The sequence below is a fragment of the Schistocerca cancellata genome, chromosome 4 (genome assembly GCF_023864275.1).
Source record: "Schistocerca cancellata isolate TAMUIC-IGC-003103 chromosome 4, iqSchCanc2.1, whole genome shotgun sequence".
In the NCBI taxonomy this organism is placed as follows: domain Eukaryota; kingdom Metazoa; phylum Arthropoda; class Insecta; order Orthoptera; family Acrididae; genus Schistocerca; species Schistocerca cancellata.
In genome coordinates, this window is record NC_064629.1 from 94,025,987 (window position 1) to 94,041,797 (window position 15,811).

The 15,811-nt window shown below is 43.2% G+C and overlaps 1 protein-coding gene across 1 annotated transcript in view; it reads left to right on the plus strand.

The window, feature by feature from the left end:
• LOC126183814 (sodium channel protein Nach-like) overlaps positions 1-15,811 on the plus strand; it is a 139,185-nt gene that overhangs the window by 33,825 nt on the left and 89,549 nt on the right. The window contains exon 3 of the mRNA XM_049926064.1: positions 6,239-6,463. Coding sequence (XP_049782021.1) covers positions 6,239-6,463 — 225 coding nt within the window. The remainder of the gene's footprint in view (positions 1-6,238; positions 6,464-15,811) is intronic.

Sequence of the window (15,811 nt, forward strand, 5' to 3'; positions counted from 1 at the left end):
CAAGGAATGGCGTGTAATGCCTAACGTCATTAACCTCCTCCCCCCCCCCCCTCCCACCATACTTATACACGATACAAAGAACCGACGGCCATTCCACATCCGATAATACACGAATGCGGCCAGTATAAACCGAAGCTTTCACTAAGGCCCGTGCTTTCAAGCGAGGAAAATAGTCGTCACCTGTGCACTTCACAGCTGTTGCATCGCCCCGAGAATGCGACTGATTTCGAGGAGAAAGAAGGCAGAATACGACTACTTGGTGCAATGAACGCGTGTTATAAAGGAACAATATAAACTGAAACCGTGTCTTTTTGACATCAGAAGTTAAAATTATAATATTTTGTTGTGGTCTGCAGTCTGAAGTCTGGTCTGATTCATTTATCCGCTCTAGCCTTGCTTCCCCTCGATAATTTTTACTCCACTAGAGTTCTTTTCATTATCAAATTGACGATTCCTTTCTCCCCAACGCGGTTCAGTATTTCTTCTTTAGTTATTCGATCAAGCCATTCAGTTTTCAATATTATTCTATGCCAAGGCGTTTCAGAAGCCTTTATTCTCTTCTTGACAGTACTTCTTATCATTCCACTCCATACTAATACGCTCAGAAAAAGACTTCGTAAAAGTTAGACATAGATTCATTGTTAGTAAATTTCTCTTTTACAGAAACGTTTTCTTACTGTTACCGGGTGTATTTCATATCCTCTATACTCTGACCATCATCAGCAATTTTGATACCGAAATAACAGAACTCATCAACTATGTTTAGTGTTTCATTTCCTACTGTCTTAACAGTAGCAAAGTGATACAGCGTTAAATGAAGTGTGCTGTATGTTAAAAGAGTGTAGGCGGCGAAAAACAGTGGAGGAAACTTCCTGACAGATTGAAACTGAGTGCTCAACCTTTGTTCTAGGAGTGTTGGTTCTGCAGGTTCGCAGGAGAGCTTCTGTGAAGTTTGGAAGGTAGGTAACGATACACTGGCACAATTAAAGCTGAGAGGGTGAGTCGTGAGTCGTGCTTGAGTAGCTCAGTCCGTAGAACAGTTGCCCACGAAAGGCAAAGATCCCGAGTTCAAGTGTTGGTCCGGTGCACAGTTTTAAGCGGCCAGGAAGTTTCATATTGCCGCACACTCCACTGCAAAGTGAAAATTTCATTCTGGAAACAATCGAGGAAGTTAAAAAAAGAACGAAAAGGATACTGCCTAGAGGGACATGCCATTGAGGCCTCAAACCGAATTTATCATGGCAGCACACACGGAATGTGATAAAATTTTGTGGTTATGTGGTGAAATCATTAGATCTTAACCATAACTATCCGTATTGTTCACTGCTTATTATGCACAACTGAAGAGAAAGCTAAATTTGTTGATTTCCGTTTAGCAATGGATGCAGTGACAACTCGCTCTCCGTTCGTGTGGTGCTGGCGTACGCTTTGTGCCGTAGTTCGTCTAACCATAGGGGGCTATTACCGGTTGCTTTAGTGAGTGCTTTCTTGTGCACTTTATGGAAGGTGTAAATGGGCACTAACTTGACGGCATGTCCAATGTGGTGCTCACGGATACAGCGCTGTGAGTAGCTGTTCATTTAATACAGAGGCTGAGAACATATCCCTTAAGGGGGTCCAGCAAACACACAGTCTTATGGACTACTTCAAAAAATGATCCCTGCGCTACTCGTTCCTCGCGACGTTCATCAACATAAACGTCTTTTCTGGTGCAAAAGGACTTCCTGCATATCTCAGGTAACACAGTCACACCTCGTATTAAGGCTTTTATATCTGTGAAACTGATAGTGACTTGTTCTCTGAAACAAGGGGAAACATTATAGTTCGTCTTCTGTCACAAAAAGCCCATATATTTTGTAAGGATTCTTCTCACCAGTATCCACAATAACTTCCCCTTGAACGTCTTTCTACAGTTTCCGCAGACATCATATACAAAGCTGTTTATAGGTTAATCTTTCTGTGGCAATTCTTTTAAAGGATCGTGGTTTTCCTGTACTGCACTTGTGGCAATTACGAATGAGATCACATAACTCAATTTCAGGTAAGTGCTTACAATTATGACATGTCGAAGACCGTCCACTGAATTTTAAAGTCTTAGATGGCCGGTCCAATGGTTTCTAGATACAGCTACTTTATCAACAACAAACTTATACTGCTGCTTCAAGTCAAGCAATTCAAAAGCAAAGGTGAATCAGTTTTGGTAGAACATGGGTCCACAGTCGCGACAAACTCGTTATGTGATTCCATCACGCCTGCAACTGTTAGTTTTCCTTATTTGTAGTATATTTTCATCATTAGGCCACTTTCAAGTATCCTGATAAAAAGAATCGATAAGAATTCAGTGCATAAGAAATCTGTTAAAAATTAAACACAGTGATAAACCACAGTGCAATGCTACTTAGTAATTAACATAATTTTAAATTTATGACGTTCATACATACAATAATCAGCCAGAGCATTACGACCACCTACCTAACAGTCGGTATGTCCAATTTGGCACGGATAACAGCGGCGACGCGTTGTGACATTGAAGCCTTGGTAGGTCGCTGGAGGGAGTTGGCACTGCATCTTCACGCACAAGTCATCTAACTCCCGTAAATTCCAGGGAGTGGGCGATGAGCCCTGACGCCACGTTCAATAACATCCCAGATGAGTTCGGTCTGGTTCAGGTCTGGCGAGTTGGGGGGCCAGCACATCAATTGGAACTCACCGCTGCGTTCCTCGAACCACTCCATCACACTCCTGGCCTTGTGAGATGGTGCATTACCTTGTTGAAAAGTGCCACTGCCGTCGAGTAACATGCTCGTCATGAAGAGTGTACGTGATTTGCAACCAGTGTACGATACTTCTTAGCCATCATGATGCCTTGCACGAGCTCCACTGGACCAACGAATGCCCACGTGAATGTTTTCCAGCGCATAATGAAGCCGTTGCGAGCTTGTTTCCGTCCCGCAGTATGGGTGTCAAGGATCTGTTGCCCTGGACGACGACGGATTCGCGCCCTCCAGTCGCCATGATGAAGAAAATATCGGAATTCATCAGACCATGCAACGCTCTGCCACAGCACCAACTTCCAGTGCTGATGGTCACGTGCCCATTTCAGTCGTGTTTGCCGATGTCATGGTGTTAACATTGGCACAGGCATATCATCGGCTGCGGAGGCACAGGCATATCATCGGCTGTGGAGGCCCATCGTTAGAAGTGTTCGGTACACTGTGTGTACAGACGCACTTGTACTCTGCCCAGCGTCAAAATCTGATGCTAGTTCCGCCTCAATTCGCCACCTGTCCTATTTTACCAGTCTACGACGTCCGACATCTGTAGTGATGGGTGGGTGCCGAACCACACGAGATCTGGGCGTGGTTTCACCTTGGTTTCGCCACATGCTGAGGACACTCACCACAGCACTCCTCGAGCACCCGAAAAGTCGTTCAGTTTCGCTAATACTCGTGCCCAGCCTCCGGGCCATCACAATCTGCCCTCGGTCAAACTCAGATAGATCGCGTGCCTTCCCCATTCTACACACGAACAGCACGCTCACTAATACTACATGCACCGTGCGTGTGTCTGACCAGCAGTCATTCCTTGCCAGGTGACGCTGCTATCGCCTGCACGGGTTTATATCGATAGTAGATCGGTGATCATAACATTCTGCCGGCCAGAGTGGCCGAGCGGTTCTAGGCGCTACAGTCTGAAACCGTGCGACCGCCACGCTCGCAGGTTCGAATCCTTCCTGGGCATGGATGTGTGTGATGCCCTTAGGTTAGTTCAAAAATGGTTCAAATGGCTCTGAGCACTGTGGGACTTAAGAGCTGTGGTCATCAGTCCCCTAGAACTTAGAACTACTTAAACCTAACTAACCTAAGAACATCACACACATCCATGCCCGAGGTAGGATTCGAACCTGCGACCGTACCAGTCGCGCGGTTCCGGACTGCGCGCCTAGAACCGCGAGACCACCGCGGCCGGCTTAGGTTAGTTAGGTTTAAGTAGTTCTCAGGTCTAGGGGACTGATGGCCTCAGAAGTTAAGTCCCATAGTGCTCACAGCCATTTGAACCATTTGAACCATTTGAGCCATAACATTCCAGTGCATTAATGGTGCTAATGTTACAAGTTTTTGTTACTACTACGACATTTTCACTCACAAGAAGAGTGCCTGTGGACAGCCCCTTGATACTAGACTGGTATAACATAATGTGACATCGCAGATTTTTTTATAAATCTGATGTCCAGAAGTTTCCACAAATTTCTTATGAATCTTACCATAGTTTATAAATTAGTTTGTCACTGTGTTTAATGTGTAACTGATTTATGATGCAGTGAGTTCTTATCTATTCTTTGATTGTGATACTTGAAAATAGTACAGAAGTACAACAAACAAAGTAAAACTCGCAGTTGTAATCATTTAAATAATTCAGTAGCGCTGTAATTTATGAAGCAATTTCTTCCAAATCATAAGAAACCATTAATGTGACATTAAACATTATTATTTCAAGAAAAATAAAACTATAAGCACCATTAGTAAGAAATTTTATGATACATGGGAGGCAGAAACGACTGCTAGTAACAGAAAATTCCTGAGTCATGCGGCATGAGAAATTTGTTACCTATACAGAGTCAACGTTATGCTCGTCATTTACCATTTATGTAGCTTTAGATGTAAACGTGAATCACTGGAAACGGGAAGAGTAAGACAAGTAAATACTTCTACAAATATTACATTGGTGCATAAGTTCGTAGCGTTTATCCATAAGTTTAATAAACGCAACAGATACACGTAACAGAGAGTTTAGTCGTCAATAATATACTCTCCTTTGTAATTTACAACAGTCTTCCAACGCTCGGGTAACTTTTTGACTGCACGACTGTAGAAATGACGTGATTTTGAGGTGAAGAAATCGTCCAGGCATGTTCGGAGCGCATTTTCCCCCGGCAAGGAAATTCCTCGAAAGTTGTTCGATAGAGAGAGGAAAAGATGAAAATCTGAGGGCACAGGGTCAGGTAAGTAAGGTGGTTGTGGAATGACTTCCCAACGTAACACCTCTACGGTGCTTCTGTCTATCTAGCAAAATATGCGCGGGAGTATCACGGAGTAGCGTCACTTCACACAGTCTTCCTGGTCGTTGTTCTCGGACTGTCTCTGCAAGACGTCTCAGTTGCTGACAATAAATGTCAGCAGTGATTGTTACACCTCGGGGAAGCAATTCGTAGTACACCACACTGTCGCTGTCCCACCAGAGGCATAACGTTATCTTTTGTGGATGCGCACAGGTCTTTGTATGGGATATGCTACTTTCTTTGGGCTCAACCATTTCTTTCTTTTGCTTAGATTAGTACACAGACACCACTTTTCGTCACCATTAACTATACAGAATAGGAATGGCCGGTGTTCTTCATGAGCCAATTGATGACGAACAAGTAAAGATGCCCATATGGCCACCCGCTGAAAAGGTTCAAATGTGTGTGAATTCCTAAGGGACCAAACTGCTGAGGTTATCCGTCTCTAGACTTACACACTGCTTAAACTAGTTTATACTAAGAACAACACACACACACCCATTCCCGAGGGAGGACTCGAACCTCCGGCGGGAGAGGCCGCGCAATCCGTGACACGGCGTCTCAAACCGTGCGGCCACTTGGCGCGGCCACCCGCTGATTTTTGCGTTTTTAGCTTAGAGCGTGCGGCACCCATACATCTACTTTTGAACCTTCCCTATAGCGTGCAAATGTCGCACGGCGGTGGAATGATCACGGTTCATCGCATCTGCCCATTCTCGAGTACACTGACGAGGGTCATTTTGGATTAATGCGTTAAACGATCTTCGTCAGACCCCGAAGGTCTTCCTGAACGTAGATTGTCACTAACGCCAAAACGACCCTCCTTAAAACGAGAAAACCATTTTCTTGCCTTGCTAGTGACATTATCCCCATACAATGCGCAAGTGTTTCTGGCTGCCTGCACTGCTGTCACTCTTTTACTAAACTCAAACAGAAGAATATATTAGAAATGTTCCGATTTCTCCACTAGGTACTTTATTTTGTGGCGCCCACAGCTCCACTATATCTAGATGCCAAAATGACAATACATAAATTCAAATAACAACATTGAACTAAAAGTAAAAAAGCAATTGGAATACCAACATGCAAAACAAAAACGCTGCGAACTTATATACCAACCCAATAGTACAAAAGTTGTCCACGATTTCAGCTTATGTCTTAACTTTTTCTACATCACAGGTTTATGTGGTTTTGCTTCACATCTGTTGGAGCCATAGCAACGCTCATTATCATCGTGTCGTTGTGGGAGAAGTTCCAGACGAATCCTACCATCACAGGCTTGGACACTGATTTTCACAACTGGAAAGTGCCGTTTCCAGCAATATCTGTTTGTTCAGAAAACCCTGTTAACCGACAAGCCGTTGAGAAGTATGTAGCAAAAATTGGTCAAACGTTCACCAGCACGTGAGTACTCTTAGTTTAGCCCATCATTTATAGTTTATTTTTGTATTAACAAGTACGCCAGATATTCCTCTCTGTTTTCCAACACATCGCTACCTGAACGTGGGTTGAAGGACAGAGGACTTTCATGGTATTTCTGTAGTCAATAACAGAAGAATATTAGATGGTTGGATTCGCAGTTAAGTTTGAACATTTGTGTAGAACCACAAAATAAAACTTGATCAAATGTATTATATTATAGTCCCTGTAAGATGTATTCGAAGATGACACAATCAATTTAAAGTATTCGCAAAGTCTTCCTTGGGGTTAAATTGGTTTTAACTATATAAAGTTACATATCTCTTACCATCAAAATGTTCGTAGATATACAGAAATTAAATATCCTACGCTGAATTAACTATTCCAGTGTTCTCAACGTTTGTATAATTTGATAATAGTAGGAACATTATATTAGCAGATAAATGTTACTTATCTTGTTACAGCTGTCTCGTTGTCTAGGGTTCTTGTTTACGCTTTCTTATTAATAGGTCAAAGGTTTCTTGTTACAGTAAAAGTGGCAGGAATATTATTGCTTTTGACATCATCAGTATTTATCCATAAATTCTTGACACTTTCTACAACGCCACTCGTTAAGTAAGTACATTATGCAATATTTCAACCCAACTCAAGGAACTTTGTGGTTACAATGACCAATCTCCACAACAATTGAAACTATTATGGCTCGTTTGGCACCTAAAATTTCTATAAGTATTACCAACATAGTTTCCAGATCCTTCTAGAAAGGGTGTATTTCAAAATAATTAATACTGTCTTAATTGAAATTACTTTTCAGGTATAATTTACGTAATGATTTCTAGAATTAATTATTTAGATAAAGATTTATGCATCTAATTATTAATAATGAAGGTTGAAAATTTTGACAGTATAAAAACTAGCAGCTTCTTGTCTTTATATAACTGTCGGCTGGATTATCGATAATGAAATTAGAAAAATTAAAAATGTTAACAGAAGTTATGTTTACATTAAATCTAAATCATAATAATATTAGCTTCACTGTAAAGTGATTTTTGACTTATTTAAGTTCACAATCGTGATTATTAGTTTTTGTAGTTCGAGATCGATGTTGCTAAATGGATCGATACAAAATAAAATTATATTATCAGAAAAATTGTGTTTTGGTGATCAAATATATGCAAAATTATCTTTAAATATGGAATATATAATTTAAGTATAAATAACTCAAGCCAGGCTGAAATTTATATAGAATAGAACATTTCAATTTAAATAAGAAAGTACTGCGGAGGCAAGATTTATTACAGCTGATGACCATAGTGTAGAGTAATTCTGGATGCGAAGCAGATGATTTTTTTAAAATAAATCATTTCACATCGCATTATGTAACATCATATCATGTGGATTTTTTCATGACAATGGAGGCAGCACTTTAGTTAGTACCATACTGTTGGTCAGCAACAGATCGTTTTTCAAAAGTTCACCCTAGAAATTAATGCTCCATTTCGTATCAATAAGCAAATAAATAAAATGTTATTTACTTGATAGTGAAGCCGATGAACTGACTATATATTTGCTGCGAACTATGCTTTTTAGTTTTTTAGTTTAAACCGACTTTATAATTCCAGACTCTGACTGTTAATTGTTCATTGCTTACAGAGTTAGGTTAGCACTGTTGAGAAGGTTTCGTACAGTATATCTTACCAGTCGAAGAGTGTGTTCCATACACATGCTGAACGATGCTTGGACCAGTCTTATCATCTGCGGCCTATTTCTAAACATTTCTAGATCCAAAATGAAAAATGCGGAGGCCACGTGCTGCAGTGACACCCATCTTGCCACATTTTTGTAATCTGAGTTTCTTACCGTGTTGCCAGCGATATCATAGTTTCAGTATATGTGATCAAGGGGAAGTTTGCTCATTACGGCAGCTAGTGCACTATCCTCTTGATGTACGCTCCAATGAAGATCTTTCGTATGCCACCAGTCTAGATTAGTACACTAAGAAAGATGACGCAGTCAATAGGGCAAATGACTCGCGTTCGGGAGTAGCGACTTTGGTTGCCCAGACTCGGCTTCCCTGAAGCAAAAGCTCAGACAGCTAAATTCAAAGCCATCCTTGCCCAATTCGGTCTAACTCTCCGTTTCTAAATACCTGAATGCCAATGGAATCTTACATTTTAATTGTCTCTCCTTCTGTACTAGTACAGCACTGCCATGGGGCAAGGATAAATAGAGTATTAAAGGTATTCAAATCCTGATGAAGAGTCGCTTAAACAAACGAGCTCTTCATCTGAACAAACTGTGCTGAAAAACGACCTTTGATCATTTAGAATAAGGAAGGTCACACACTTCCTGTGACAATGTTGTCAACTGGGACAATTGGAGCTTCACACAGGCCAATGGGCGTGGTACACCATGATAATTTTTCCGAGTGATAGTAAGCATGTGGCGTACACGTTGGTAATCTGGCTTAATCATCACGCTGAGAGAGTTGGCGCTGTGGTTAGACACTCGAGTCGTATTTTGAAAGAAGTACTTCAAATCCTCTTCCCGCCGTCCAGGTTTAGGTTTTCCCTGTGTAATGAGGCCATTTTTCGTTGAAACTGTCCAGTAACATATTTCAGAGGTTAATATGCAAATTCAACTAGTCGTTCAGTACACTGCTCTGTGATTTCAGATTTAGATTAAAATTGCCAGTGACTCTTTTTCGCTTCACTTCTTCATTTCTTATGTAACTGGTGGTGGTTCCGAAGACTGGAAAGCTCACAAGATGGATACACGAAATTAGAGAGTCTGTCAAGGCAATTTGCCTCAATAAAACTGGAGAGGGTTGGGTTGAGTTGTTTGGGGGAAGAGACCAAACTGCGAGGTCATCGGTCTCATCGGATTAGGGAAGGATGGGGAAGGACGTCGGCCGTGCCCTTTCAAAGGAACCATCCCGGCATTTGCCTGGAGCGATTTAGGGAAATCACGGAAAACCTAAATCAGGATGGCCGGACGCGGGATTGAACCGTCGTCCTCCCGAATGCGAGTCCAGTGTGCTAACCACTGCGCCACGTCGCTCGGTAAAACTGGAGAATTTAAGGCAGTGGCCCGTCGGCTTGTAGCAAGCCTGGCGTTCTCATCCCCCCGGCACGCTCAGCACAAGAGATGAGGAACACACATCCCTTTGTCGAAGGAAACAATGAATTCCTCGCAGTAACCTTTTTAGCTAGATAAGAGATCTTTAAGCAGATATAGATTCTGGCAAGGCGTGCAAATGTTCATTACTATGCTTCGGAATAATGTCCAGTTTAATTCAGAATACCGTCTCTTAATTGCCTCACACTATCATTTTCGGCAGTACTCAAGGTTTTATGCTCTGCTTACCTGCAGAGCTTTTTATTTGTCCATCTCAGAATCACGTAATGGGGTGGGAGGAATTTCTTGGCTCTGGCTGCCTACCTCTGAGCTATTGGCTGAGGTATAATATGACTGAAAAGAGTAGGAGATTGTTTAACACTGTACAGGAGTCCAGTTCCAGATTCCTACAGCCTTCAGGAGAGAGCCAGGAGGGTTGCAGTGGTGAGGACCTAGTGACGCTCGAGAGCGTCAACAAAACACCATCAACAATAACACATTTATTACGCAGTAATATAGGAATGTCTTCTCAATTGCCACCCCACTTCCGGGTTGGCAGAGCAATGCCTCATCAGCAGCAGAAGTTCGGCATGCACTCGATTTGGAGTACCTCCAGTGCAGCAAAGAGTTGGGTGCTGGCTGTTGTGTCACAGGGTGGCCATCAACCAGTGGACTCAGGTAACCTGCAGCTCTCTCTCCAAAGTGCACTCGTTGACGTCGAAGATCTGCATTCAGGAGTCAGACTCCAGGTCCACCTGAAGTATTCGTTGCCTTGCAGGGGTCGGTTCTGAGTCCCCTTTAGGAAACAGTAATCAGCGCATTGGTATCTCCCACAGGAATGGAATAAGCAGCTGCAGTCTGAAAGACGTCACTCATTCATATAACTGAGTCGCCTCAATGGACAATGAATCCATCACCTTCAGTGCGAATGGGCAATCACTTTTGACCCGTGAAAATCTCAAAGTAGCTAGCATGGAGGACATGGGCGGGGACTGTGGATGGGTGGCGCTATATGGGAGTGTAAGTCGTCTGGGGCGCGTGCCAAGATAGTCCCCACAACTGTGATAAATGTTATGTCTGGGTGGTGCAGTGGTTAACGCAACTGCCTAGTAGGCGGGTGATCCTGTCCGGCACACATTTTCATTTGGCACCACTGACTCCGCATAATGTGTTGAGTCCCAGACTCCTACAGTCGTCAGGAGAAAACCAGGGGGGATTCGGTGATGAGGACCTAGTTACGCTCGAGAACGCCAAGAAAATATCGTCAAAAATAACATAGTTACTAGGCAGTAATACAGGATTGTCTACCAAATTGCGGCGCCACCATCAGGCTGGCATAGCAGTGCCTCGTCAGCAGCAAAAGGCTGGCATAGCAGTGCCTCGTCAGCAGCAAAAGGCTGGCATGCGCTCCATTTGCAATACTTTTAGTGCGGCAAAGCGCCGGGCTGCAGCTGTACGTCACAGAGCAGCCGTCGAACCATGGACTCCAGTGGCCTCCAGCTCCATATATTGATCTCCAAACCGCACCCATTGACGTCGAAGATTTTCACGCAGGAGACAGGCCCCATGACCAGCTGACGTACTCGCTGGCTTGCAGGGGTCGGCTTCCTGGCTCCTTTAGGAGACAGGAACCCACAGGATTGTTGCCTGCCACAGGAATGGACTGAGAACAGTGGCCTCCCTCTCAAAGGCAGATGACAGACAGCATCCATGCAGGTCAAGCCTCCAGCAGAATGCAGGGTGATGGTAGCCTCTGCACTCCACCAGCTTTGCCTCTGAAGTTGACGGTGCAGCTGGGAGCATCAGCGGTCTTCCAGCTGGACTCGTAATTCCACATACGATCAAAGACAGCTATGCGTGCTGAGGGTCGACCTCCACAGCCTCCCCTCACACTGGATAGGTGCACAAGGGCTGAGAATACACACTGGGGAGCAATCCGACATTTGTCATGAAGTGGGGGCTATTTATGTTGGCGCTTCCCGTGCGCACTGTAGCGGTGAGGAAGGCTATGAAATCGTGTGTTCCCTTGCTGTCAGCTCTCCTAATGACTTCAGACTTTCGCAACTTCACCTTTCAGAGGCTGTTTTCTGCTGGCTCGGCACCTGAATACTTATTGTTGCTCAAGACACTCTGCTTTGTCACTAACATGACGGTATCTCTAGTTTTCAAGATGTCGTTATGCTTCGCTTGCAGAGATGGGCGCTCAGTCGTTCCCCCGTGCTGCGATAGCTTCCGTGTTTGCCGCAATTCGCTCAGCATTTGCCTCTAGCTGGCAGTCTACTGTTCATTCGCAAAGGCTCGGCTTCTAGGAGCTGTCAAGGTATAACTCGGACGAAATTTTAGTTTCCATTGGGGATACTATCCTGGACGCTTTCATTCGTATCTCAGAATCTCCGCGCTCACTGAGCAGCGATTTCCAGTTCTGGCAGCAAGGCAGACGAGTTTCACACGGCTCTTCGAGAAAACACTTCGCTTTAGGTTTTCGTTCAGTGATGACTTTGCTTTAGGCTTTGGGCAGGAGATACGAGCCTTAATGCCGCTGGGAAGACGTCTGTACTTCAGCTCTAAGTACCCAAATGAGTGCTGAAATCATATATTCTAGTCATTGTTGCCGCCAGCCTGTTTATGTACTCACGGACCTACTAGTAAGATGGCACACATCGTTGCGCCCGCCGAAACAGTTTAGAAAAGAATCTAGCTCGCTCTCTTCAGGAGAGAGGATCTTAAAGTCACCCATCCAGCTTCTTGCTCTCAGTACGCATTTTTGGCAGTCTAATGGTGTTCGCTCTATATCTAATTAACAACTTAACGCAATCACTGGCCTTGTCCGCGAAGTACTAACGTAACTATGTTACATCCTCCCTACCCACCTGTGCCAAGTTAATACTTCGCGTTGCATCCCCTTAACCGATTATTAATGGTTCTTTTTAAGATGTCGATGGGTAACTTTCATGTTCAAAGTCAATAAATCTATTTTTTATAGTGTCCATTTGTTTCTATTCATAGCTAGAAGACCTCTCCTCTCATTAATACGTCTATATGAGTGTGGTACCGATTTTTTTTTTTCATTCTTAACTGGACCATAACTCTTCATATTCATTTAAATAAGACGTTTTCTGTTGTGCGCCAGAATCCTTGTTTTCAGATAATTTGCATGATCATTTTGTGTTATTACTCATTCTGCTGGGCTCCAGAATAATTTTGTGCATCCTAGGGACATGCTCCGATCACAACCGATACCTCACACATGTTGTCACTAATGGCTTAAGGCAAATGCCGGGAAAGTTCCTGTGAAATTGCATAGCCGACTGTCTGCCCCACGCCGCACGGGATTAGCCGAGCGGTCAAAGGCGCTGCAGTCATGGACTGTGCGGCTGGTCCCGGCGGAGGTTCGAGTCCTCCCTCTGGCATGGGTGTGTGTGTTTGTCCTTAGGATAATTTAGGTTAAGTAGTGTGTAAGCTTAGGGACTTATGACCTTAGCAGTTGAGTCCCATAACATTTCACACACATTTGAACATTTTTTTTGTCTTCCCCATGCTGAGCTTGTGCTCCGTCTATAATTACTTTATCGATGACGGGACGCTAAACTCTAATCTTCCTTCCTTAATTATCATTGCAGTTTATGCACAGGGAGAGCATGTACTCGGTCTGTAGTCACGAGACGAAGAACGCACACTAATGGCTGTAATGACTCTACCTCATCAGTCGATCGGTCTTACACGAAAATGTCACCACAAAGCGCACCCAAAATACAAGTGGTGCATTGCTGCACCAAAGTCTTAGTTAGATCCTTAATTTCCGTCCATCTTCTTTCTTTTCTTTTCAGTCGTCCTCCACTCGGCAACGTATCTGAATTATAGCAATGTTTCTTTTCTTTTTTCCATTTATTCAACGTAATTAGATGAGGACTTTCAGGATATCTCTTTCACTGGACCAGGGTTTTCACAAGCAATTATTTTTGCATCATAGTTTATGTAAATAATGATAACAATCTTAGTAGGGGGAAGTGTTGTACTCTGGAACACTTTTCAGACTTTCGCATCTAGCCGGCCTTGTAACAAAAATTTAATATATTTCCTTACTCCATTTTGAAATGATAGCATTCACTATATGTGTGCTACAGTGTTTTTGTGGAACGGCAAGAAATACGTAAGTAAAGTTTTTTCCAAATGTGGAAAAAGCTGTTCCAAGGTACATGCTCATGAACCAAGGGACAAACATTCTATTCAAATTTAAAAGTGTTGCAGTCGATAAAATCTTGTTAACACCGTATTTAATAGTCCATGAATTACGTTGTTTAGTTAGCTAGTTTCATGTACCATGGATCATTTTCTCGATAAATCGTAATGAGGTGGAAAGAGTCATTTTATACTCACATCAAAAATTATTTTGTAAATGTGCAAGTGTTTTTTTTAATCAAACTACGAATGAGAGTTACTAATTCCTACCCAAGACCTTTTACACTTTGCAATGATAGAAATTCTTCTGCGGAATAGAAGAAGTTGTCCAGGAGAAACCTCTTCAGTTTGTTTCAGAATCTTACCTTGCTAACCGTCAGAGGCCTTGCAGTATATCACTGAGTAAGTGATCAAAAATTTTGAATGCAGCATTGTGCACCCCTTTGTGTGCAAAAACAACCTTAATGTGGAAGAAAATAAGTCATTTTTTTCAGTTGGTAATGTAATTATGCACATCTTTGTTCCTTCTGAGCTGTAGTCGATTATTTACAGCAAACTTCCTGGGAGAACACATATACTGTGAAGCAGTATCTATAGGATCCAACTCCTATAACAGACGTCCACAAGACGATCGTGGGCGAGCACCACACATCATTCCCACAGCAGGCTTCCGAGCAATGAGGACCTTCCTTCTTAAAGATGAGCTCCTCGAGACCACTAACCCATAAGACACTATCAAATGAAAATAAACGATATATGTCAATTTACCGATTTCTCTCGCCCCAAGATCTGCAAAGATTCTAAGTGAAAATGCAGCTGAACTAAGCTGTTTTAGGGGTTCCAAAATGTTCTTTTTCCATTTCAGATTCTCATCAATACAAATAACTAAGAATTTTGAAGTTTATCCTTCTTCTTCTCCTTCTTTAGCGATTGTCCCGCCTGGTGGTGGGGTCCATTGACCGAATTCGCTTTCTCCATGTTGTCTGATCGTGGGTCGTCCCTTAGGTCGCGTTCACATGACTTCCACTGCGCAGACTTCCTTTCCTATAGCATCGTCCTCTGCGCACAGCACATGTCTAAACCATTGCAGACGGCGGCCTCGCATTTTCTTCTGGATCAGTGGGACCTCAAAACGTTTCCTGATAGTTTCGTTCTAAACGTGATCCAGTCGAGTGATGGCTCGTGTGCATATAAGCACCTTTGCCTCCAAGACCTCCAGTCGTCGTACTGCCTCTTTTGTAGCTAGCCAGCAGAGCCGTAGAGAGCGGGGGGGGGGGGGGGGGGCAAATGACAGTCCTCTAGATCTTTGACTTCAGATGATCCATCAACCGACTATCGCAGATGACTCGTGTTGTAATTCGCCACTTCATCTAGCCTACCTACCTTCTTGCTTTGACCTCGTCTGTAAATTGGTCATCGCTAGATACTGTAGAACAGAGATCCATGAATTCTGAAGTTTCCGCCCTGTTTATTATTTCCTCACCATGTGTTGCACTTATCACTGCTATAGTGCCTCTAAATGTCCTTTTAAAATTCGCAGAAAACGAGTAGTCAGTGGTACTTTTAAGAACATTGTTTATCATTTCTTCTGCTGCTGCATGCATATTGGGACTGATTGAAATTCTAGCGCCATCCGCAAAAAGAACTGATATTGCTTGTTGTATTTTATACAGAAGATCGTTTACATATACAATGAAGAGCCAAAGAAGCTGGTATATCTGCCTAATATAGTGTAGGACCCCCGCGAGCACGCAGAAGTATCGCAACACGACGTGGCATGGACTCGACTAATGTCTGGAGTAGTGCTGGGGGGAATTCACACCATGAATCCTGCACCGCTGTCCATAAATCCGTCAAAATACGAGGGGTTGGAGAATTCTTCTGAACAGCACGTTGCAAGGCATCCCAGATATGATCAATAATGTTCATATCTGGAGAGTTTGGTGACCAGCGGAAGTGTTTAAACTCAGAAGAGTCACCCAGGAGCCAGTATGTAGTAATTCTGGACATGTGAGGTATCGCATTGTTTTGCTGGAA